Source organism: Dermacentor variabilis, chromosome 3 (assembly GCF_050947875.1).
Source record: "Dermacentor variabilis isolate Ectoservices chromosome 3, ASM5094787v1, whole genome shotgun sequence".
Taxonomy (NCBI): domain Eukaryota; kingdom Metazoa; phylum Arthropoda; class Arachnida; order Ixodida; family Ixodidae; genus Dermacentor; species Dermacentor variabilis.
Window position 1 is genome coordinate 235,305,003 of NC_134570.1, and position 26,623 is coordinate 235,331,625.

The 26,623-nt window shown below is 47.5% G+C and overlaps 1 protein-coding gene across 1 annotated transcript in view; it reads right to left on the reverse strand.

Annotated features, from left to right (window-relative positions):
- LOC142575051 (uncharacterized) overlaps positions 1-26,623 on the reverse strand; it is a 189,469-nt gene that overhangs the window by 65,093 nt on the left and 97,753 nt on the right. The window contains exons 4-7 of the mRNA XM_075684017.1: positions 18,059-18,118; positions 5,700-5,763; positions 4,273-4,564; positions 2,532-2,771 (exon numbers count right to left, since the gene is read on the reverse strand). Coding sequence (XP_075540132.1) covers positions 2,532-2,771; positions 4,273-4,564; positions 5,700-5,763; positions 18,059-18,118 — 656 coding nt within the window. The remainder of the gene's footprint in view (positions 1-2,531; positions 2,772-4,272; positions 4,565-5,699; positions 5,764-18,058; positions 18,119-26,623) is intronic.

The window sequence follows — 26,623 nt, forward strand, 5'->3', positions numbered from 1 at the left end:
ACAGACTGATAGATTCTCGAAATGTTCACATTCGGTTTCTGGAACGTCGAAGTGGGCATGGTTCGGAAAAACACGGAAGGAGCGAAATGTAGGAAATAACTGCGTCATAAGAAACAGTAAACACTTCGACCTTTTGATTCAACATACCTTTACAAGTTAGGCGCGACAGTCACAAGAACTAGAAAATAACGCAGATACTCGTCTCTATCATCTTGCTCAATATCGCAACACCGCTCGAGAAAGGCTTGTAGGCTTACGACAAAAGCGGAACATTTAGAAGTCAGGATTTGATGGCGCTAGTGCAAGTGTCCCATGCGAAGTTTATTTATTTATTTATTTTATTTATTTATTTATTCCTCAAATGCCCCTGGAAAGGGGTTTTACATGAGGGGAGGGCTGCTTCAAAGAAAAATGTGTTCGATGGCAGTCCTGAACGCAGTGGCACTGGAGCGGTCCGCCGCTTCTTCAGGCAGATCATTCCAGACTCTCGCTGTACGTGGAAAAAACGAATGAAGATGGGATGATGTGCGCGCATGCGGGGGTACACTTACTTTGAATGATTGGTCCGGGATGAATGGCGGTGAGCTGGCGATATGACGCTGTTACCAATCGGGGCATGATAAAACTTGTGATATTTATTTATTTATTCATACTGTCGATCCCATCAGGGATCATAACAGGAATAGAATGAGCCTGGACACTTGACGTCTCGCTTCTAGTCTAGGAAGATTCGCATTAGATTTTACCGTTGTGACACTAGTATATGAAGAATCGTCATGGAAGATAAATCGGGCTGCGCGGTTTTGGACGGATCCAAGCATGTTAGAAAGTTTAGTATGATGAGGGTCCCAAATTGAGCATGCGTATTCAAGTTTGGGCTTGACCACAGAATTGTAGGCAAGAGTTTTCACCGGAGGAGGGGCAAATTTCAGATGTCGCCGGAGAAAGCCTAAGGTGCGGTTAGCCTCGTTAGCTATTTTAGCGATGTGAGAGGACCATGAAAGATCTTGCGTTAAAATAAGCCCTAAGTATTTATAACAGGTCACAGATGATATTACTGAATTACCAAGAGATATGAGAGTGCTACATAAGAATGCCGACGATTGAAGTTGCTACTCGTGCAGATTTAATCTTTAGAAGTGGTGCGCAGCATCGTAAAAAGGCACGCCAACATAACCACGCGCCCACTTTGCGTAGTATGTCCCGTCTGACTGCCTAGATCATTGCACCGTGGTGCACGAATTCCCCCGTTCTCTAAGTGCGCAGGTGTCTAGGTGTCTCGCTAAATTAAATGGAAAACTGGTGAAAAAAGACGCTATCTGTGTCTAAGTTCTCATCGTCCGTTTTCAGCCAATTATATACAAACTGTTCTTACGTAGAACTGAGGATCTACGTAAACCATTACGACTTACGCCATTGAATTCGGCGAGCCCTCGCATATCACCCAATTGAGGGAAATGTTCAACAAAAGACGGAGATGAAGAACCGAAAAATGTACACTTCACTCAAATGCTGTACCTCTAATGAACCGTGGTTACTATACCTTTAGAAGATCAACAGTCACAATCCTACAACCACCCGCGCTTAACCTTGGCTAACCGCACAGCGGCGTCCCTGTCGCGCAGTGCTACTCGGGCCCAGGGTCAGACATACGGACCCGGGGAAATGTCTGACGATGCAACACATTATTCGGCCGTAATTTCTTAGTAACACTAAAGGTATCTTTAAGCACCGATATGGAACGGATTCACTATCACCACATAATCGACGTAAGACAAATGACGTAGGGACGGGTGCGTCCTCGTTGCGTTTTTCTGCTTTTCTTGTGTGGAGAGCTAAGCGTATCAACGATAAAGCACTGTTGGGCCACTCGTTTTTACGGCGCTGCCAAACGGTACCACAGAACGCGAAGGATAAGCAAGAAGGTATTAGGTGTTCGGCTTGAGTTGTGCTTGCTTTTCTTTAGTGTTCTCTGACACCTTATGCAAGCTATGTGTGCCTCACTAAGCTGTCTTGCGTGTAAGTGGGACCACGACAGGGCGTCAGGGCGCCGGTTACCAAGCTATCAGTGTAGCAGGCACCTTAGCGTTGGCCAGTACAAAACAGTAGCTTTTTTTCAATGCTGTTTGCGCAACACTTGAAACGAGGACAGGGGAACTACAGACACGGGCCAGACTTTCAACTGGTTTTGATGGTAGGAAGCCAAGTGGTTTGTATACATGCATGAATATGACGCAACATGAAAGACAATAAAATATGCGTTTGCAATCAACAAGACATACTGGAACACGTGCATTCCAATAGCGAGATAAATTCTAAATAATACTTGCGATACCCAAGGCAGACATGTCGAAGGCCTACACATCTAACGTCCCGCTTTCGCAAAATCCAGCCCCGTTAAGATAACTAATTCCTTTTTTCTGATAGTCCCATTGAAGTCACACTGACGTAGAGTTGATCATGAATTGTAACCAACTAGCCCGAACCTTCTAAGTTGGGCACCCAGTGCGAACCGGAACCGACACTCTCACCTGGCACCTGTTGAGGAAGCGCAGGAAGTACTTGGCGAGGTAGATCTCGCTCCTCCACCAGGTGTCGCGCAGCTTGAGGCAAGCAGACACGATGCGGCAGAAGAGGTACTGCTCGGACAGGCCGCGCGGCACCGTGCGGCTCGGCTCGGCCACGTCCAGAAGCACGAGGGAGCCCCAGGTCATGGCCACGCGCCGAAGGTGTGACACGGCCGCCTCCACGGTGTCACAGTACAGCTGCACCTGCTCGCAGAAGCAGCGCGGATCACCGGTTCAGCGTAAGAAAGCATTTTAACGTTGCATCATTTAATCGCCATCTCACAGCTGTACCACGGCACAACTGCCTGTACGCACTAGAGTGTACACCAGAAGACGCTCACCGGACCATGCGGAGGAACGTACATGCATTTTGCAAATCTGGCAACCACGCTTGAATTAATAATTAACAACTCGCCCAACCTTCAGTTCTTTCCCGCTCGCTACAACTACAATTTCTGCATCAATCTACTGATGTGCACAGGGTTTATGAGTTAGACATTAACCCATTTTTGTTTTGTGAACTACCCGAAAGCAAGAGTAGCTGAAATATCTTTCTGCGACAATATGTCCCTCGCAACCCCGTGTTTCAGTTACGGCAGCTGGAGAGTAGAGTCTCGCGGAGATGTCATTACGGCTTCGCCTCAGTGCTCCGGTTGGCACCCCTGTCACGTGACGCCCCACTTGAATACGGGGCGCAACGTGCGGCGGTTTGTGCGCAGCCTGTGCACGCGAAGTCGCAGAAAGGACCACGCACTACATTAGCGGCTGGCGTGTGTCGCCTCAACGAGGCGTGCATCATTTCTAGTATATATAGACTGCTTACTGCGCCCAAACTTCAAAACAGAATGACGTTTTATGAAACCGCGTGTAAACGTCATACCTGCGTCATAAATAGCGCCAGGACAAACAGCCGGTAGGAAAGGCAAAAAAGTTCAACTACGAACAAAACTCAGACACTGTATTGGGAAAAAGACGAGTGACTGCATTAATGTTGCCTGCTCCCAGAAATGCAAAGTAGGATGCAGTCGTCGTGAAAGTCGCGATTTACTTTTCCACGGCGCAATTATCTACGATGGCATTGGGTAGCAGGCGGCGTGCCTACTACCAACAAGAAGCCGTCGATCTGAAATGTCAGTTTAATGGGGCATTCCACGGGCAGAACAGGAGCAGCGCAGTAGTGCAGCGAAAGCGCCACTGCTTGCTGCGTATACTGAAACGTTCCATGCGCTCCAGGAGCAGGTGAGAGGGTGAATATGTATCATGTGACGCGAAGTTCACGGTAATTATCACGTCAAGTTCGTTTCTCAGTTGCCATTTCTGGCGCAAACTGAACCATAACCACGGGTACACAACCAGCATAAAATGATATGACGCGTTTGTCCCACTCCGCTTTTTGCGCGGGGGCAACTCGGACTGCTCTTGGCGTCGCTAAACTGCTGCAGCTGGTCCACAAGGATCACAGCGCTCCTGCTCCCATTCGCCCATTGGAGCGTGCCATAAGTAGTGAAGTAGGTCGCAGTGAACGTATCATATACTTTTCTAGTGCAGTGTTCTTGCTTCATTCCAAACGTTAGCCGACCCGCACGAACTTTTAAGCTGCGTCCAAATTCCCAAGAGATCAAGTAATCTGGCGAATGGCAAAGCTAGGCAGGCTTCGTATTCAGCTTCCTAAATGCGCAAAAGCAGCGCGTGTGGACGCGCGCACCTGTATGCGCCTGGCAAGGTCCAGCCCGAGCGCCTTGTCGCGAACCTCGTGCAGCCTCTTGGCGATGACCACGCCCAGGGCATCGATGTGGCGCAGGTAGGACTCGTACACCCTGGTGGCGTGCGCCGAGTACGTCTCGACTAGAGCTGGATCGAGAGGCTCGCGCTTGGCTTCCTGCGCTTCGTTGGACAACGGGTGCGGTTCACTCGCCATGCGTGCCAGCAGGTCTTGCAGAAACTTGTGCGAGTAGTAGCCGTCCACCGCCTGGTAGCTGCTGTCGTCCGCCAGGCTGCTGCGTGTTGACGAGCGGGAGAGGGAGAGCACGAACTGTGTGAGCACGCTCGTCTGCCACTCCGCATGCCTGTCGTAAGCTGTGCGTTTTTTTAAGCCTGCACGCATGAACCCTTGAAACAGCAACATATTATTTTATGGCATTATGTTGCCGAGTTTGCAAACCAGTATGAGTGCGCTCGAGTGGTTCGTATCAGAACATGCGCCAGCCAACCGCCATGGGCAACACGGGAATCTTTGTGGCATGGCCAGCACATGCTAGCCAACGGGTTTGATTGTTTCACCAAGTGCCAATCGAAGCGCTATTTTGTCACTGCATCGTCTGTGGATACTCGCAACATCGGAAGCCGGTAGAGAGTCAGGGCAGTTCCTAAGCCTACAACCAGCACTTGCTATACGGTCTCGGTGCTTAATGTGCCAGTGGTCCACGTCGCACACCTTACGTGGGGTGGCACGGGAAATGCCTGAGATTTAACAGCGTAACAGGTGCCGTCTAAGTAGGTTCGGCTGACTTGGTTGCAGGAGCTCCCGGATAATGATTGCCGATATCATATTATGCCTTCAACAAATTGGATTGTCTTTTCATTCATAGCTTCCGGCAGGTACTGCAGTAGATTTACGCGTAATTCGTGGTGAAAGTACTCAGTGTTGACAGAAAAATAACATGGTGAGACAATCCAGAGGCGTCAGCGGCAGGGCTTTGGCAGCAGTGAGAAAGTGGTGCGCTGTACTATTATTTCGCACTGCATTTGAAACTTGCATAACAAGAAACATCACTAGTCTCTTCGTTTTGAAGTGTGGTCTCGCTGAAGCCTGCTGTGATTCGTATCTTGCTATCGAAGACGGCATTAAAAGCACCTAAACTTGTATGCTCAATAAATCGTAGACCGCCGCCAGACCACCCTCCCCACAGATTGACGCCAGGAAATGTGGCGTGATGCCTGATAACGAGTGATATGGGCCGGAAAGCTGGTCGTCGATGCCTTGTGGGTGAAGAAAACGTACTTTGGCATTATACTGACCAGTGTTACTCGTTGTAATAACACTCGTGCGACCATTGCGCACGACGCAAAAACTGAACACGCCACAAGTTTAGAGCTCAATGAAAGAACAGAGCGCGGTGTTGGCAAACGTACTTTTCATCCGACTCCACATAGCTCTCGTCGTCATCCTCTTCGACCGTGTACTCCTCGCGCTCGGCTGCGGGAAGGACAGGCGGGCGAAGCTTTGTCACTGAATACGGCATACCTTGCACCTCAACCTTAAACCGAGTTTAAATAAGGCATTCACACCTCGCCTAATAAGAAACTGATTGAATGCATTATACTGTGACAAAGTTATTATATGAAAAATGGGTAATTAATACGCGCACACGCACACGGACACGCACACACTCACACACACACACACACACACACACACACACACACACACACACACACACACACACACACACACACACACACACACACACACACACACACACACACACACACACACACACACACACACACACACACACACACACACACACACACACACACACACACACACACACGCACGCACACACACAAACGCGGAAACACAAATTGGCATAACTCGTAATCCACTACGCAGTTTCGGAACGTTCAAACCAACAATATTTGTAATTCTGAGATGCACGTATAATTATGGCTAGAGATATTCACCTAGCACGTGACATTCACCTGCTCGCGATATGCTAGCGAGGCTTTTCACGCTAAACTAGCCATTTTCAGCTGTCAGGCAAAGCAACTGCAGTCTGGCACCATACACGTATGCGGCAGCTCTTTGTGGTGTGGCTAGAATAAAGCACCTCGCGTGGCAATTGCAATACCGAATCCTAAGCCCGAGTCTCCCCGAAGTGTGCCTCCGTGGCCTCGTTGGCCGCAGTATGTTGTGTCCGTCAACACCTTTCGTCACCAATCTACCACAGCAGGCTTTCTTAGCAGCGGTCTGCCACGCCTTCGAACTTCACCGACTTCAATATGAACGCTGTCCATAACATACGAGCTTGACTGTGCCTGACGAGTTTGCACTATAAGCGAGCAGGCTTACTTCAGGTGGATTTGAAATATTCTAAACCAACGCCTGTGCCGCTATGAACGTGGGCGCACACACAGCAAGCACGACACCCGACTTGAACAAAAACAAGGAAGTGAGAAATCATGAGCCAATTACGAGAAGGTTAGAAGCGCACGTGTGAAAGCACGACGTGTAATAAACGCAGCGCAAATAGGCTGCTCTTCAGATGCGGACAGAGCTGCGCGCCACACCGGTAACGCGCAGAGAGACAATTCCCCAGAGAAAGATGAGGGCACCTCCAAATGAGGGCGTCTCGCTCTCTCTCTTACGCGGTCCAATTTTCTCGCACACAGGGCGCCCGGTACGTTCTAGCAGGAAGGTGCACCTTCCCGGCCTCAGCAGCAATTTACCGCTTCGAGTGAACGGGAAAGGTAAGCGTGGTTTTGCGCAGCGACAATTCAAATCCATTGAAACCAACTTCGCTCTGCACAAAAACGAAAAAGACAGAAAAAGAAAAGTTATATGTATATTTTTTGAAGCAATCACACATATATGGCGTCAGTACTCGGAAAAACGTCGTAAAAAGCTGTATTTGTCAATGAGTGAGAAAAATACGGGCACTCATTGAAAATGATTATGATCTAACGTTTACTTAGTCGCTGTTTTATTCAACGGAAGTTTTGTTATTATACTCAACGTTTAGTGTCGCCCTTACCTCTTTTCCCCACTTCTATCCTTGGCCGAGGAACCGTCAAATCATTTGTTGAGCCACCGATATCTACTTGGTACCCAATGAATTTTGAATTTACTGCTTCTTGCAAGTTATATAGAAAACAATGTCATCATGCATGAGTCTATTGCTTCTTACCAATACTAAGCAACAACCGCGACGAGTAACTAGAAGGAACTGTATTGAGGATTGTCCAGTCCCTGTCCAGAAAAACTACTCACTTGTTTTCAGTTGACATGAGCTAGTTAAGAAAATTTAGGCATACGTACGAAGCCTAGGCTAACTGAAATGGTTTTCTTTCAGGCATGGATTGGGGCCAAGGAACATTGCAATAAGTGTTGCAGAGCTAATTAGTTCGGAGCACGCTGATTAATATTAACGAGCGCGAATTCAAAGATGAGGGCCTGAGTAGAAAGAAATGAACACATAATACGCGTGTCACACGGGCAACTAGAATCTCCTTCAAACTTCCTTCCCTTAAAGGACCGCAAGGAAGTTTCACCTCAAAGGAGTTAGCTCCGTGTCACACGGCCTATAAGCGAGCTTTTGAAAGCTGCCGCTGGGGGCCCATTAAGCGCTGCTCACCTCTTACGCAGTAAGGAAAGAAACACGTTATATATCGCTAAAAAGTTTTGGTTACTTGTCTTTTCTTACAAAATACAACTATTTATGCATTGCATTTTAAAAATGTCACTTATAGACGTGCGATCGCGTTGACCAAAACAACAAAAATTGGCGCAGTCAGGGCAAATGCACCAGCCATTCCGAGAACGCCCGGTTCGAAAGTCCAATGTAGCTGCTCAACACAAATATCTTTGTTAGTGCTCATCATATGCAATAAAAGCAGTTATAATTGCTGGTAAAAGTGAAATAAAAATGAAGGTGATTTCTTGACTCGAAATTCAAGCACGCTGGGAACAAGAGTACTCCCTTCATTCTGCAAGGGAGATCTTTCATCTCCATTCGATAGGAACTTCCTTAAACTTCCTTTGCCAAAGGACTGCCGTGTTACACGGCGCGCACCTCCCTCGAGAAAAAGACGTCCTTGGTTGAAGGGAGTTAAAGGGACATTAGCCGCGTCCGTATGACATGGGTATAAGACGCTCACTGATGGCGAGTACTGACCTCCAAGGCACGGCACGGCTCGTCTGTTGGTGCTCACATGACGCATTCTCGACATCGTGTGTGGCCTCGTCCGCTCGAGCGTGTGCCAGCCAATAGTTACCAACGCTTACCATGTCAGGAAGGATTAAGAACTGAAGTCTGTTTACAAAGGATAACTGCAGCGCTGGGCAGTTCAGCCGACAGCTCGAGAGCCAGAGAGCGTTCGTCGTCTTCGTCGGGGCGCCCGCATGCATCATCAACAAGAAACACGCAATTTGCATACATATAAGAGCTGGAAGTATGCTCTTACTGTCACCGCTAATTTACTAACTGGCTCTTCTACCAGCAAGTGGTGCGCGTTGGACACTGCAAGTACCGATACAGTGAGGCTGACGACGTATTATGCAATGCGCCTATACGCCCAGCCTGGCAAAGAAAGTTCGATAAATTGTAAAAACTTCTGCATTATATGTTCCGCAAGTTGTTTACGAGCTGAAACATAGTTTCTCTTGCAAAACTGATTTTGTTCCCTTAAGCATATTGATCTCAACATTGGGTGCCGCTCTTGCACCACATAGACGGTGAAGAAATTGAAAAAGAAAAGAAAAGAAAAAAACCAAGGTGGGAGATACGAAGACGTGACCACCAACGTTCTGCTTGCAATCGCTTTCCGTGAAGTGAAATGTTTTTTCCTGTTACGAAGACTTACGGAAATGCTCAAGTTAATTATAGTTAAAATAACAATTAGTTGTCTCAAGGCGTATGTTATAATTCAAGATTGTTCTTCGCATTCAAAAACATAATATACGGTATTTTTCAGAGCAATGCACTTTTGTTATCTTTTTTCCGCGTTTCGTAGTTGTGCTGCCAAATAATAGGAGTATGGCAGGCGTCCCGAATCTTTGACTTGCAATGCCACGCGCGCCTCGACGTTGGCGTTCGTTAGGTTAACTTTAGGCGGACCCTATGCACGAACCTAACCTGGAGGCAGCGGTTCACATTAAACAGCGAGTTAAATATGCCGCCACTTTCTTTTCCATGACGTCATTAGTGACGCTATTACTTCCGTTTTCTACTTCCGGGTTTCCTAGAATTTCGCCAAGTCGTGCTTACGTGGCAGGTCCCTCGAGTCTACAATAATGCGCTTTGCTGTGCGGTAATCAGTAATTTCTAATTCTTATTATTCCAGGGATTTCAGTAACTGAACTTAGAACTAAACTAAAGCTCTAATATCATATCTACAAGGAAACGCATGAATTTTGCACTGTACTATTTGTTTCTATTTTTCTTGTTTATTTTGAATTTCCTCCCCTGTCGACTCAGGAGGAGAACCGGAAGTGCTGCGCAAGAAACTAGAGTGTCACTTGAGGTTTGTGCCACTGAAGGACAAAAAAAAAAGGTGAAGTGGGCGCGCGGCCGCATGCACGCGACATCAACGCTCTCAAGGGGAGTCTCAGACAGGTTATTTTTGTGAATGTTGAACTTGGCGGCTTCAGAAGTGGAAAGGCTAGGGACGGAATATATATGTTGTAGCGGCTCACTTGAGACAAGAGAGGAGAGCGGTATTTTATCGAGACAATTAGGACAAGCACTCAGTTCAGGCTTCTTCTTCTCTAGCACCTCGCTTGCACACGCGAGGTCGTCGTCTTCGTCGTCAGCGTGGTTGGGCACAGATGGTGTCGGGGCATTTGCCCCCCTTCAGAAGGAGCATCGTCCCGATGCTCGGCGGGTAGCATCCGGTGTCCAGCAAACCAGAGAGTGCCCATGTCGTTAAAAAAATAAGGTTTCATGCGCACCACGTGCACAGTCTCAGGCCGGTCCTGACGGCGCCTCGAGCAGGATGGGCTGTCAGGAACGACTTCATAGTCGACGTCGCTAAGGCATCATAGAACCTTGTATGGTCCGCGGTATCAACGCCGAAGTTTCTCCGCGAGGCCTCGGCGGCGTACTGGAGCCCAAACTCCGACTCTGGCCGCGCTGGTAGACGAAGCATCGATGGTGTTTGTAACGTCGGGCATCACGGTCTTGCTGGCTAGTTATGCGAACGCTCGCGAGCTGTCTTGCTTTTTCGGCGCACTCTCTAAAATCTGCGGCGTCAGTCTCGGAATCGCTTCAATCACGAGGAAGCATAGCATCCAGCATTACAGTCACTTCTCTATCGTGGAGGAGACTGAATGGCGTCATTCTTGTTGTTTCTTGCTGAGCCGTATTATAAGTAAACGTTACGTAGGGTAATATTTGGTCCCAATTCTGGTGTTCCACATCGACATATATGCACAACATGACTGCGGGAGTCTTGTTGAGACGCTCCGTAAGTCCATTCCTTTGCGGGTGATAGGCTGTCGTCCTTCTGTGGGCGGTGCCAATGAGGGTCAGTACGGTTAGCAAAAGTTCAGCCGTGCACACGGTTCCCTTGTCGGCCACGATGACCGCTGGAGCACTGTGCCTCAGGACGATGTTTTCGATGAAGAACTGTGTGGCCTGGGCTGCTGTGCTGCTCGGAAGGGCCTTGGTTTCAGAACATCGTGTGAGGTAATCTGTCGCAACTATGATCCACTTATTTCCGGCTGCAAATATTGGGAATGGGCCCAAAAGGTCCGTACCAATTTCTGCAAACGGCGCTTCCAGCCCTGGAATGGGATGCAGTACTCCGGCAGGTTTCGTAGGTGGCACTTTTCGTCGCTGACAGTCAAGGCACGTTCGAACGTAGTGCTTCACCTGCGCTGCCAGCCGTGACCAGTAGTACTTCTCTTTGATCCGTGCTAATGTTCTTGTGTAGCCTAGGTGGCCTGAGGTAGCTTTATCTTGACAGGCGTGCAAGATTTCATTGCGGAGAGTTTTAGGGACGACTAGTAGATATCTCTTCCCTGTTGAAGAGAAGTTCCTCCTAAAAATAACACTGTTGCGCATGCAGAAAGATGACAGGTGCCTTGAGAACAATTCTGGCTTGTTTGTGGTGCGGCTTTCTAGGAACTCAATTAGTGAAGTGAGCTCCTGGTCCTCTTGCTGTTGTTGGGAGAGAGTGGCCACATCAACAACTCCTAAAAAGCGTGCGGGTTCGTCATCATCTCCGCCTGACGACTCCATTGGCGATCTGGAAAGGCAGTCAGCGTCTAAGTGCTGCCGTCACGATTTACAGACCACTGTCATGTCGTACTCTTAAAGCCGTAGGCTCCAGCGTGCCAAACGTACAGATGGATCTTTCATGTTGGTCAACCAACAGAGAGAATGGTGGTCACTTATGACTTGAAATGGGCGGCCGTATATGTACGGGTGGAACATGGTAATTGCCCATACTACAGCCAAGCATCCCTTCTCTGTGGCGGAGTAGTTCGAGTCAGCATGTGACAGTGTTCTACTCGCGTAAGCGATGACTCGCTCACCGCCATCTTGCCGCTGAAAAAAGACGGCGCCTAGACCCACGTTGCTGGCGTCGGTGTGGATCATTGTCGGTGCATCCATGTCAAAGTGGGCAAGAACTTGCGGAGTTTGTAGACGGTGCTGCGACACGCTAAATGCCGCCTCCTCCTCCTCACCCCACAAAAACGTGACATCTTTTCTAGTTAGGCAAGTGAGCGGTGAGGCGATGCGTGCAAAACCCGCAATAAATCGCCGGTAATATGCGCATAGGCCCAGGAAGCGTCTGACTGCCCCTTCATGTCTGTAGGCCTTGAAAACTTTGCTACGGCTGCGATTTTCTAGGGATCAGGTCTGGCACCTGTGTGACTTACAACGTGGCCCAAAAACTGTAGTTCTTCATAGCCAAAATGGCACTTTTCTGGTTTTAAGGTAAGCCCAGCAGACCGTATGGCTTGAAGAACTGACCGTAGCCATCTGAGATGTTCATCAAATGTAGCGGAATAAACAATGACATCGTCTAGGTAGACTAAGGAAGTCTTCCACTTAAGGTCTGAGAGAACAGTATCCATTAGCCTTTTGAACGTGTCTGGGGCGGAGCACAAACCAAAAGGGAGAACTTCGACTTCATAGAGGCCATCAGGCGTTACAAAAACAGTCTTCTCGCGATCCATCAATGAGAAGCAACGTGCATGCTGTAGCCTGTCGAGGGAATCGTCCATTGATAGACCACTGTCACATCCGCACATACACATCTTTTTTCGTAACCCGATTGAGCTTGCGATAATCGATACAAAACCGCAGGCTACGATCCTTCTTCTTAAAGAGTACCACGGGCGATGCCCAAGGGCTTTTTGAAGGCTGGATGACATCATCTCCTAGCATTTTCTTGACTTGATGCTCTATTGCTTCACGCTCTTTCTCAGCCACGCGATACGGATTCTGTCGGATGCATATTGCTGTTTCCTCCGTAATGATGCGGTGTTTCGTCAGTGGTGTTTGACGCACTCGGGACGTTGTAGAGGAGCAGTCCTTAAATTCGTCAAGCAGTTCCCTGAAACTTTGTTTCTGTTGCGGCGCTAACCTTGGGTCAACGTCGACGACGGGTGCATGTGGCATCGTATCGGTGGTCGATTCCTCTTCTACAGCAAAGCAGTGTTGAACGAGGTCAATTTCGTCAAAGTGTGCCACAGCAGTGCCATTACTGATGTGCCGACGTCCATTGGTAAAATTTGCGAGTAGTACTTCCATGCGACCTCCGATTAGGCTGACGATACCCCGAGCGATGACAACACCCTAATAGAACAGAAGTGCAGTTAATTGTTCGGCTACACCGTCCTTGTTCTACTGTTCTCCGCAACTGAACGAGACAAGGCTGCATAATAGTGGTGGTATGCAGACATCGTCGGCGACACGCCACGATGTACGTTGGCGCTCTTCGTCGTGCCTCGTGTCTATACTAGTTGACAAGGTTATCTCGCTGTCCCGTATTTTAACCACGACGCCGTACTCCCGCAAGAAGTATTTCTTATCTGGAGTCATGCAGTACATTTTTCTTTAGGTGTGGCCCTCGGCATTTCAAATATAAGGACCCGTCCATTGCATTTTGACTTTCTTAAGCCGGTCTACCAACTGCTCACTCATTCTGGAAAATTCTGCGCCAGTGTCAGCTAAAGCTGTCACGTCGTGCCCATCAATCGCTAAGAGTAGGTCGGCACTCACAAATTCGTCGGCGTTCCATTTCTCCAAGGTGGCCCTGCTCGTTTCTCAATCATGGAGGATTTTCGGTGGTTCGACGACTTGCAACCTTGCCCCCAGAGGTCGCTGATTTCAGTTTCCCCGCCATGGGCTTGGAGAGCGGGCTCTTATCACGTCGGCGAAACTGCCACGGTTGGGCGAAGAATAACGTAGCGGAGACGGCGAGTGCGACTGGAGATTACTTGAGCTGCCTTGTTCCCGAGTGACACTGCCGTCAAAGCGTGGCTGTCTCTCTGGAAACTGTCGCGGAGTGGCAGGTGACATTTCCTGGATGCAGCACAATAACAGTGCGCAAGCGTCCCGTCACGTGGTATTTTTTCATATTTCGCGGACTCTCTTTCGAAGGCCAAAAGAAAGGACCACGTGAAATATATCGTGTTAGAAACAATTTATTTAGAGGTTTCTGAAGGTGCGCTACAACTCTGCATATCACACTTGGGGCCTGCAACGGATACGTAAAAATTTGAGTAATTACACATAACTAATCCGTTAGTTAAGGGGAAAATAAAAGAAATTACCTGAATAACGCTAGGCCAGTGCCTACATTATGCATTCGGTTCAACTCGTGTCCGGAACGCCTTCCATATATAAAACTTTGGCTCAAGTTACGTGGGATAACCTGTATTAAGAAGCAACCGCATGAGGCCGTAAGCTACAGCCACAGAGTGAAGAAACAGGACAGTGCCAGGTGACAACCACGATTTGCAGCCCAATGCCCAAATCTAAAGAAAAAAGAAAACCGAAAAAAAAACGCGGCGGCGAATTTAAGCGGATGCTGGGAATTCTAGCGCAAGCACGTGATCGATCGAGATGATGGAGAAGCGGTGCGCCGTACGCCCTCGGTGAACGCTTGTCGCCTGCGCTCACCACCTTCCTGTGTTTCGCCGGCTAGACAACATTTCCAGTGCGCAACGCGCTGGCCAGCCAACGGGAAAAGAGAAATCAGGAGGGAGTGGCTCCGGAGGAGCCGGGCTCGTTAACGCTGGGTGCGCTCCCTTCTGAAGTTCTTCTTTTAAACGCGCAAGCATCTCGATGTCTATATCCAACGAGGAAACCCGACAGTCCGTCCGTCACGTAAGAGGATCGTTTTCAAGATAGGGCCCGCAGCAGCGAGGGAGTTGACCTTCGTGCAGCCTCACGCTCCAACGGGAACTAAGCGGCGAGAACACAGCGCACACGAAGCCATCGGCACGCGGTCCCCATTTGAGATCGCTTTCCAGATGGGGGCCCCCCGCCATACGCAGCCGGCGGCGGAGTACGCTTGGTCCCGGTTGGTCGAGAGGAGGCAGCGTCATCGACCACGTCAGTGTACGAGGTCTACCGAACGTGACGCCGTTCAATTACGTCACGCGCTACAGCACGCATCGGCCAGTGCTCATCTTCCACGACGCAGCGGCTTCATCCAAACGCACCGTCATATATAGCACGAGTGAACATTGCTACTACTTGCCTGCTCTTATTCATCTCATGCTGGTCTCATTTAGCGTTTCGGTGTTGCAAGCACGCTTCTCCGTTTCACTATCCTTTCGCGGTGTTTCTCGCAATCATAGCAAAAACAGCAGCATAAGGCGACTAAACACAAGGTGATTAGTAGAAAATGCCCACGAATCATTTACATAACTCCCACCAGAGATGCTGCGTGTATTTTTTTTCTCATTTCCTCCCTGACTAGAGCAGTGCCCGCTAGGGTTTAGTGATCTAAACTTTACAAAACAGGAGAAACCAATCCACATTACAGGGCGTGGGGTCAGTATACGATGGCCAGTCCGAAACTTCGCATGGTTCGTCCACACGGTGTCTGAACAATTGCAGCACCAGTCTGCTCTTTGCAAATTCTGTGTTCGCATACTTGAAGAAAAAACACCGCTACGAAGACGCGGACTAAAAGAAGAACATGTACGACGGACATGTGCTAACTTCCAACTCATTTTTATTTAAAGAAACGGGGTTTATATAGATGAAAAAACACAAATACTACAACCGTGACGTCGAGACCTCTCTATTGCATCAGAAATACAATCTGTTTTTCGGCCACTGACGGGCACCTAATGCAAGTGCCCTCGGCCATAGCAATGTAAAACGCTACAACTACCCTTTCTAGTTTATCTCCAGAACATGCCAGAAACTTGGTGTCGTGAAGATACGGATGGCATTTGTGACATTTACAATGTTCAGCCAGATGCCCTCTCGCATTGTTACTTACGGCCCAATTGAGCACTCGCGCCCTTTCATTGTAACACCGTCTCGACTGCCCAATATTATTACTACCGGCACATTACGACACTCATAAAGAGGTTGAGAGAAGCGCAATGTGTGCACACAGTGTGGGAATATACGAGAAAGCTATAGGTGTTAGAAGTAGAGGCACTGAGGCACGCCGGTGATTTTGCTCGCCGCTGTCTGCTGTGTTTCTAGAAAATGCGCAGAACCTGGTCTTTGTGCAACTCGTTCACACCACGCTACTTTCTCTGTTCCAGGTTAATTGAGCGTTAGTCTGGACAGGGGCACCGCATGTGCAAGCTATTGAAGAAATCACGTACAACAACGCATTACCAGACACATACTGCAAATACAAATGGCAGATACGTGGCGATCTCCGAACATACCATGAGGAAAGAATGACTAGGAACTTGCCTCGGATGATGTGCTGCGTTGAGGGTGATCTTAACACGCGAGGGAAATAAAGAGCTGTCTGCCATTATTTCCTACTGCGGCAAAACGTCATTACACCGCATGTTTTAAGTATTGACATCCCCATGGTAAAAACACATGTGTGCGCGCCAACCACATTACACGGTGGCGCCCGTCTTTCGGCGCACCGCGCAGCAAACTCACGAGGGCAAATGCAGGCGACATCGCGGGCGATCAGCCGCCATTGTCGGCTTGACATACACGGCAGAAAGCCACGCACGATAATTAGCCTGATGAAATTTTTATGAGCCTCCTTCTGAAATTTTCAGCTAGCTTTGAAACATCTAATTTGGCAACTTTGTTAAAGCATCATGTCAGTGAGATTCGCGTTCACTCAAGGCAGAACAAGGCTCAGCACCGTGACAAAGCGATGCCTCACAATCACGTAATGAGTGATAATAGACCTTGCAGGGTAGATTTAGGAAGCCGTGAAGGTCGTGGCACCTGCGAAGTCATTTACACGGCTATTGCCGGCTTCTATTGACAAAACTTCAAAAAGCAAGAAAGCACCTAAAAAAGCCCCAGCCGCTTCTATCTTCTGTTGCACTCGCTTAGCTTCATGGAACTTAGTAAAGTTGCATTCATTGGCGGAGGATTTATTTCAGTATTTCATTTAGCGGGATCATTGAACTACCACACTTCGTGGATCTCTATAGATTCATATCGGCAAGGAATATTGTTGTGCAAATGTCCGCAAAGATTATTTTCTTGGGTACTTCGGTTGACCTACGCACTTACGGAGATTGTTACTGAAGACTTTCGAGAGAAAAATTTCACACGACAGGTGGGTTAACAACAGTCATAGTAGAAGAGATGACAAGACTACAAAAATGCAACGCAATGTCTTCGGTAATTAATCCATTCTCAGACATAAAGACATCAGCCAACGTGCTTTCCATTATTTTATTTTCTCTTGCTTATGATAGTTACACTTATGGGAGTAAAATTTGCAAGGGAAGTTTATCAGCACCGGCTAATTTAGAAAGCACGCCACGCATAAATATGCACGTTTTACAGTGACCGAAGCTACATGTACAGGGGATGGAAGGAGACAAACAAAATGCAGCCGCAGGTGTTAGCGTTGTGCTAAGAGACAAGACTAGCGTTTTCTTTAAGTTTTAGAATGTAAACCTGAACAAGATTACCGCGATAAGAGCATAAGCAGGAGTTTCGAGAGGGACATCAATAGTTTCTTGTTCACAAACATGAAGCTTGTTTTACAGGTTCACAATTGGCGATTTTCTAAGCTTGTACATAGGCGAAAGTCTGCGCGCGAGAACTGCCAGATGAAGCCAACGTATGACTATCTGCTCAGCTCGTGGTGCAGACGTCACACGCATGGTCACTTTGCGCGCTTTGTCGGCAATGTTAGGGAATCGTTTTCGTATTGCACCATTTGCGAAAGAGAGTGAACAAGCTACGAAGGAAACGGAAACTAGCGAGCTAAAGCAATTTTTTTAAAGGCAAAATTTGAGAACGGTGCCACTCGGACGTGCTGAGAAACGTGAAAGCACCTAAGAATCAGCGAGAGAGAGAGAGAGAGAGATTTATTAAAATAAAGGGAAACCACAGGGTCCTTCGATGGTCCCTGGGCATGGGTGGAATCCACAGTACAGGTGCTCACAGGTCAAACATCCATAGCCTCCTATATACTTTCATCCGCCCCGAGCCAGCGCGAGGACACAACTCGGACGAAGACGAACACAAGGGAATGGGGCTGAACAGGATTGCTGATATTTACGTGCACGAGAAATTCGTCAGTGGCACTCGCGTTGGCTGTTCATTAAGTGCGTCTGAATACTTTGAACTCACCGTCAGGGGAAGTGCCTTGCTCAGCTGTTATGACGGGCACCGCTCGCTCTGTTGCTTCACCTGCGACCGAAACGTCATGTACAGATCAATGACAGAAGTAACTACAGAGGATACTGTGCATATGCAGCTGAGCATTTTTTACGAATATCGTCACGACACCAGGAAAGCGTTGCGCGATACAAGGAGGGGAGGGAAATAGAGTGGCAGGACAGTTCTTATAGCAAGAAGAAAATCACCCAGAAACTCCTCTCGGAGTTGTCGAAGTGTGCGTAAGCATTGTACCACTTGTGTTTCTCATCTCCATGAAGCGCGGTGCCGTTATCAATGTTACAAAACTTTGCACGACCAGTATAAACGACAGCGCTATGGCAACACGCACTGCTCGGGTGGGCGCTCCGGGTGCGCTGATTACGTGCGAGTAATAATAAGTTGATATTGCTCTTTAGCGCCTTATGCATCTGCGTCGAACCATTACGCGCAGCGCGGACCACATCTTTAACGCGATCTGCGATGCAGAGAGAGTGCTGACTGCTCAAAATTTCGCGCGCTGTGTTCTCGCCGCTTCGTGCGCCTGGGAGCGACAGGCAGTACGAAGTAAAGCCGCTCGCTGCTGCGGGCTCTGTCTATATGGTACGCGTGATTCCAAAGAATGTATGCGCTTTTCACTTCACTTTGATGAGTGTTTAAAGCCTGCTTCACCTCCGCCGCTGGTCGTCCCGGTATTGCACTATTTCCGGGATCGGCCCACACTTTTGTCTTACGTGCCTGACGGTTTTCTCGTCGGGTAAGCGCGAAAATGCTTACTTATTTTAAAATTCCAGCAATCCACAAGCAGATATAGTTGATATCCCCAGTAGCATTAACCAACCTTTCAACGAACTCGGCTCTTAGTGGACGGATGGTCATGATATCACAGCTGTATTGTTCAGATCAACTGTATTTTTCGGCTCTTGTAGGGCACTCATACCTCAATGACATGGGGACCACCCGGGTCCTCATTCTTATTGCTGCCCGTGGTCGCAATTTTTAACTGTAAACAATGCTTTGGTTATGACAAACTATGTTTTTTACACATATTTCGGACGTAACGACTACTTCAAAACGTAGTACTCTTTAAAAAAAACTCCATGCAGCTGTTTCCTCGGGCTCACTTTATTTATGTTTTTTTTTCTGAAGAAAGTACGCCCTGGTATTTAATGACGTCACTTTGAGCTTGAGCGCGAGGACAGCTAGTCCAATACTGACACATTATTGAGTCATTTAGTTATAGTAATGAAAGGTAGTTGGTGATGCAAACTCGGTAAATGAAATAATGACATTATCGATAGCATTACAATAATTAACTACTCCCTTTCTTTGCATGCAGTAAAAGTCAAATTTCTATACAATAAGAAAAATTGCCAAGTCATAGCGCACCCTAAATGATTTAATATAGTAGCTCTTCTCCTGCCCGTTTCGGCGTCGTTTCCCGGGAGGTTACTGTGTCGTGACGTCATGACGCCAAATGCGGCCACGTGGGAGCAAGACATCGCGACGCGTTGACACTCGCATCCAGCTATCTCGGTCGCCTGCTACCCCAGGCCTCACAACGAGCGGCAGCATGTAGCAGGCGACCGATCGAGTAGGATGCCAACCGGTCGCGATGTCCTGCTGCCACGTGGCCACATTAGGCGTCGTAACGTCACGACACAGTAACCTCGCGGGAAAAGGCGCCGAAACGGGCAGTAGAAGAGCTAATCTATTTAATCATTTAGTAGAAGCTATGACTTGGCAGTGTGTTTCACCTCGATTATAATGTCCCCAACTTTCGTTAAACGGAAAAAAATGAGTTACTCCTTTAAGCAGCGAGTTCTGTTGCTTAGCACGTGCGCCACTCTTTGCACACGTGGATTCAGGTTTTTCTTCCAGTCGGACTCCTCCTGTTTCGCACGTGCAAAGACATTTAGATGCACGACAACCAGCCATGTGTGCTCTAAGGGCACCTACCCGACACGCGCGAAGACGCCGCTGCGCTAATTGTCCGCTTGTCGTGGGAACCGGAGTAGGTGCCTCGCCCCCATCTCTGCTGAAGTGACATCCTGATTTGTTCACTGGAATGCCGAGCATAGCTTTACCTTACTGCAACGAGCATCACCTACTATAGAGTTTCAATTTCGTCCATAATACGAGGCATGAGTACGATTACTAGCACAGTTTTGAGTACAACCATAAGACCAGCTCGGAGGACAAACTCTCGAGGGTCTATTTCTATGAAAGACAATGCTTGTACGTAGTACGTCAACCGGGAGAGCAGATTTGCCGCGCATGATTTCTGCGCATAGTTGCTGGATGCTTTTACAAGCATCGACAGGAGAGAAAATGTGCGGGGTCTCCTTGAAATCCGCATTCAATAACCTACTGAACGCTTTGCTATATTCTCAGAAGATATGGTCCGTTTATTCCGTACGGTAGACCCTGCCATGCCCGAGGAAAGAAAGCTGTGGTATTTCTTGCGGGGAGTGAAAGAGCAACTGCTTGACAAAGAAGGCTACAGCCATTGAACGGGCCCTACAGCAACGGTACTGCCAGCATGACATGAGTAACTCGGCGGCGAACACTTCCGTACAGGCTGCGAGTAACGACAGGCCACTGCGTAAAGTTGTCCGAGAAGTTGTGCGAGAAGAACTTCGGCAGCCCGGATTTGTTGTTGCGCCTACGGAAGCGGCGCCAGCGTTATCTTTTGTAGCTGATGTGGTCCGGGAAAAGTTTTTTTTCATCGCCCGATTGTGATAACATGCCACGGTGCCTTAATGATGCTGAGGGTGTTCGCCGTCCAATAAACTTGAACACCGTTGACACCCACAGCTAGAACATCACCTACGCCACAAACAGAGTCGATATCGTCACCCCCGTCGATTCTACCGACGCTGCCGACCACGACAGCGCAAACAATGCTGTATCTTCAACATTCACCCGCCAATCTCCACGGAGAGTTACCGGCGAACTATCAGCTTCGGAAAACCGATTTTTGGCGCACCGTCAACCAGTGTGCTACCCCAGTGGCGAAGCTGGAGACGTCTACCGAGCTTGCCACAAATAGAACTATCGCCCCATTTAATATCCAGCACCTCCGCCAGCGCAACGACGTGGGATCGACGAGGATGCGGAGCGCCACCACCAACAAGCACCCTTCATCACTCGTCAAAGAAAACCAAGAACCTCTTCTTCGTCTCCAGGCTTGACCTAAAAACCCACGCTACTTCACCTCGTTCCCACTGACATATACCGCGGCAATATAGTTGTGCCACACAACGAGCAGGGGTAGCTAGCCAGCTTGAGCCTCGGCGAATCCACGAACAACAGGACTGTGACGCTAGATGCTACAATCTTCGGCACAGACCCGTAACATAACCCATCGGCGACAAAGTGTAGGTCTGGACATCTACTCTTCAGCGTGGGCTCTCTGAAAAGCTCCTGCGCAAATACTTCGGGCCCTACATAGTAATCCGACGCATCAGCGACTTCATCTACGAAGTCGTTTCAGACATCTTTCACTTTTCAAAGCGCCGTCGGCATTTACCCGAAGTCCTTCATGTGCTTCGAATGAAGCCCTGCTATGAAGACTGACAAGATTGCGCAGTTATTTTACCGCTATTTTCCAAGCCTGTATCATCGGGACGATGATCCTTTCTAAAGGGGGAGCAAATGACAACTATATTTGGCGCAACTATATTACCGCGGCTATGTGTCAGTGAGGACGAGGTTGAAGTAGCGCGGGTTTTTAGGTTAAGACTGGAGGCGAAGACGTTCGTTTTCTTTGACGAGTGATAAAGTGTATTTATTTGTGCTGCTGCTCCGCATCCTCGCTGATGTCACGTCATTACAATATGCTGCCCACACGCTGCCGAAAACATGGGAGCTCAGGCTAGTCATGCTGCTCTATAGCCGCACTTGCCCCGTCATCGCCGGCCGTAATTGCTTAGGGCCCGTGCATGGTCGATCCGCCCGTCCGTTCCGCCCGCGTCCGGCCGCGTGCGGATTGCTCTCTACTGGTGAGCGAGGAGCGGACGCAACTTTCCCCTCCGCACGCCGGCACGTCTCTCATTGGCTGGTCCGAGCCGGATGCTTCGGCTGTCGTCACAGCAAACATGGCGCGTGCTCGAAGCGAAGCGAAGCGGGGACGCAAGGCCTAGGCTACAGCCGCGTCAGAAACAGTCTCTTTTTTCTCCTTTTTGTGATTTTTACTAGAGTTATCTGGCACCCACGGAGATAGTCATCGAAAGCAGCAAGCCGGTGTACCCTTTCAGACCTCATCAGTGCGTGCGATCGCCAACAGAAACAGACGGACAGCAGGAAGTGTGTGTTGTGTTTACGAGAGCGTCGGAAGAAATATTTGAAGCCGTCGACTTCGTGATTTCTTGTGCCATGCTTCGCGTGTGCGTCGCAGACGAGAACTCCATCACATACACGTGCATTCTGAGCAGCACACACGTTCAAGGCGTAGCGAAATAAGTAGCGTCCGATTGGCGCACCCAGCGTACACGTTTGGTTTCTGCTCTGTGTATGCGGATCGTTGCCGCGGAGTGGTGAACGCCAGCCCTTCGCAACTTTCAGAAGTAATGATACGATCAGTAGCGATAAGTTTTTATCGCCTCATTATCGCTGCCATTCTACGTGTGCTATACTGCGTGTGAGCCGTTTTGCCGGCTGCGATGCGCCGTGGTGACCGCGACGTTCGAGCTGTGCTCTTGCTGTTATGAAGTGCGTTTGCGAGCTACAAATCGTGATATATATGTGCGATGTGTTGCAGCGTTACTGGGTGTAGAAGTGGTCGTACTACGCGATGTTCGTTTGCTCAGAAGTGAACTGTGCAGAAGTGTTGCCGATCGCGTTTTCATATTTAGTACCCTTACAGATAAGCCCTATCACACCGGCCTTTTCTGCTTCGTACATCTGTCGTTTGTTTCAAAAGTAGTTACTGCATGGTTGAAGATGCTTCTATCGGTGGGGGGAAATTAGGGAACATCATAATTGCATACGTCAAGACGTTCAGCGCTGTCGTGAAATGTGGACGCGCCTGGAAGCACTAATGTCATAAATGCAAATTTCTGGCAGCCTTGATTTTCATAATGTGGACACTAGTGTGAAGATCAAGAATTTCTAGATTTGATGAAGTAAATTGCTTTATATTTTGTGATGCAAGCGGCTTACGTAGCCAAAAATCTGAGCTGGTTGTTTTTGACTAGTGACTAAGCACAGAGTCTGTTTGTGAAGACACCAGTGGCGTGGTAGATGAATATGTTATAGGTAAGAGCTGGAAACTACCTTCTTATTAACTAAAAATTTTACATTTGCTGACAAAAAGCAATATGAATGTAAAAATGAACACGTAGGACGAGTAGTAACAAGTAAGTAAGTGTCACAGGTATGGTGTTATATAATATTCTGCTAGCAGCCAGCAGAACTGCGTGAAAGAAATTTTGCCCAGAGTGCTTTCTTTCTCATTGGCCAGCCATGGTCACGTTACTAATGCAGGCAGAATTGGGTAAGCGAAAGTTCGTGGTTACTTTGTTTATCCACCCTATTTGATTATCCGGTTTGTGTCGCCTGTTTTGTCATGAGCCTTCAGTTTAAAGCGAACAATAGCACAAGTACCAGCATTATATGCCTGATAAGTGCTTTATTTTCTTTTCTCGTTTTCATTCTGCCAACAGTCATTAGCAAATAATGTGCATTAAACTGACTTGGGCCTGTAAAGTATGTCCATTAAATGTTTTTCTAGTGCACTTTCATCTGCCAGTAAGTTTACTGCTACCTATCATTCATGGGTGTGGGATGGACGCTATAAGTGGCTATCTGACTGATCTTTATTTTGAATAGGCCACGGTTCCACTCATTAACTGAACTGTTTTCAGCTGCGCTGCCAGACTATAGAAAGGGGCACCTCGCCTCTTGTCATTCTTTAGCATGTTCATGGCCACAGTTCGTTGTCCCTGAGAAGTCAGCTGCTATCAAAATTAAAACGTGCCTATTGGCTGCTATGAGTTTATCCTGAACACGAATTTTCACGCTTATGTAAGCATTAGTTATGTGACCGAAGCCAGCCAATGAGCACGAAGTGCTGGCAGAATTTTCAAGTGACTCTGCAGGCAGAGTGTCTGCTCCCTATATTATGTTAGCCACACTGCTTTGTCCGTGTGCTGAAATGTTCTTTTTTGACAGAAATTTACTGGCCAGCAAGACAAGATATTGCCAAACCATCAATTTTAGGCCCGTACACATGGTCACTTCATTATTTTATGATATTCTGGGCATGACACCCATGGCTTAACTTATGCACGGAGTTGAGTTGCTGCATGTGAGAAAAAAATCACTGCGTAGCTAATAGAAATTAGACTGGCATGAAAAAATTATTTATCTTTATGGCTTGTAGTATAAGTGGTGCTGTTCATTTGATGCACACAGTAACACGTGAACACAAATGTATGTGTACCTTGCATGTATGTGCATGTGTGTGTGAATAAAACAGCACAACTTCTAATATCAAGGCACGTTGCACCAACTATACCCATTAAAGATGTTCTATGTGGTATTCAGCTGATCTCATTGAAATTTTATCACATGGTACAGTTACATTTCATACCTGTATGTAAACCAATTTAAGAACTGTATTCACTGCATGTGAGAATCCATATTTTGGGCCAATGCAGTACCTGGGATAGCAGCTTTTTAGTTAGCTTTTGCCACAGCTCATTAGAGGGATCGTGTTGATTATGCCATCCAAACAACTCATATAAAGGTTTGTGTTTAGTATACCAGCAGTGAAATACTGAATGCAGCTGCAATTCTTTGTATACTAGTGAGATTAATTCCACTGCTCATTGTTCTGTAACGTGTTGTTCTTTAGTCAAACATGGTGACAGTATTTGGCATCATGAGTTCTAGGCTATTTTTCACATGGGCCTTTTGATGAAGTGAAATCTGCCTATTCAACAGTCGGTTTAGTGGAAAGCCACCACTGAACCAATAGCTCAAAGACCAATTCCTGCATGCTTTTCGCCAATTGGGTAGTACGCGGAAACTATGTGTGATACATCACTTCAGCTACACCAATAATCACACAGCTAAACCTGCCACATATAGTTAAGTCATTGATATAGGCAGAGGAAGATGATTCACGTATGTAACAGTTACTCATCCCTTGAAATGTGAATGACCCAAACCTTCGCGAGCATATCAGTCACAACCATCCAGCAGCACAAGTGGGAACAATTGTGCTATCACAAACGAAAACAAGTAGAATAGTACCAACGTCTCAGCTGGTTTGTCGTGATTACCTCGCCTGCAAGTTTCTTGTTTATATTGGATAGGCTTCCTACTTCCTACAAATAGCGTGTTTACATATTTGACCTGCACCAAAAGGAGCTGATGTCACAAAAAAATGTGTGCACCTTAGTGTTATGTTGCTTTTCATGGTGTCTCAGTTTACTTAATATAGTTTTGAAGTTACAGATTGCTTCACATATTTATAGCTAAAAACCACAGAAAACTACTTGCATTGTGACTGCGAGGTCACAACACGAGGATTTGTGTGGTATCCTCCCTGTTCATCGGTGTGTCCTTGCACTGTAGATGTAAAACGTCACACCTGCAAACCTGAGCATCCACTCTTGCATGTCAAACACTTTTTGGAATGCTCGGCAGTTATGCTTACAAGCACATTGTGACAGCAAATCTACACCACCTTAATTTGAGTGCGATGTAAAGGGTTGTTTGTGCATAGCCAAGCTGTTCTAGCGTGCCTGCAGGGATACAGCATTGTCCAGTGGCATCGTATAGTTCAGGCGTAACAGTGAACTAGTAAACAAAGCGGCTGATAATACTAAGCTGACCCATATGTAGGAGCATTATATTATCTAACCCACATGCAATGTTGCTTTCAGTGTACTGAATAACCACAGCTTTGATTTACCAAGTTATATTACTGCACACACACAGCGCTGAAACAAAGTCTGTACAATGGTGAGAAATGTGCCAAGGAATGAAAGATTACTTGTGATGTGTGGATTTGAATAGTAGATGTGAATGCATACCCAATTCACCAGTATGCATGTTTTCTTTTGGAACAATTTTACATTTGGCACAGAGGCTGAGCCACTACGACCTCTTCACTGCAAATTTATGTGCTCTCACAGTGCTAATGGGAGTATCGTTTATTTGGCTACCCGAATAGTGAATAGGTAATAGAGCACTACAATCTTTCAGTTTTACGCAGAACGCCTTGTGCATTATTCACAAAACTGAACCTAAGGAACTATTCACTGGTTTGTTATGGAAATAAAAAAATATGGCAATGAATGTTTCCTTGCTTTTTGTGTGGCCCTTTCTTCTGCCCTATGTGCCTTTATTTCATTGTCATGTGCATGTTAAAACAGCAACTAAGTAAGAAAGACAAACACAAAACTACTAACTACATCAACCTTTTCACACCACAAGAGGTCACTGAACTCACTGCTAAGCTATGCTTGATAATATCGGTTTGCTTTCAAATAAATACAGGCACTGGCCAGCTGTTTATGTTATGTT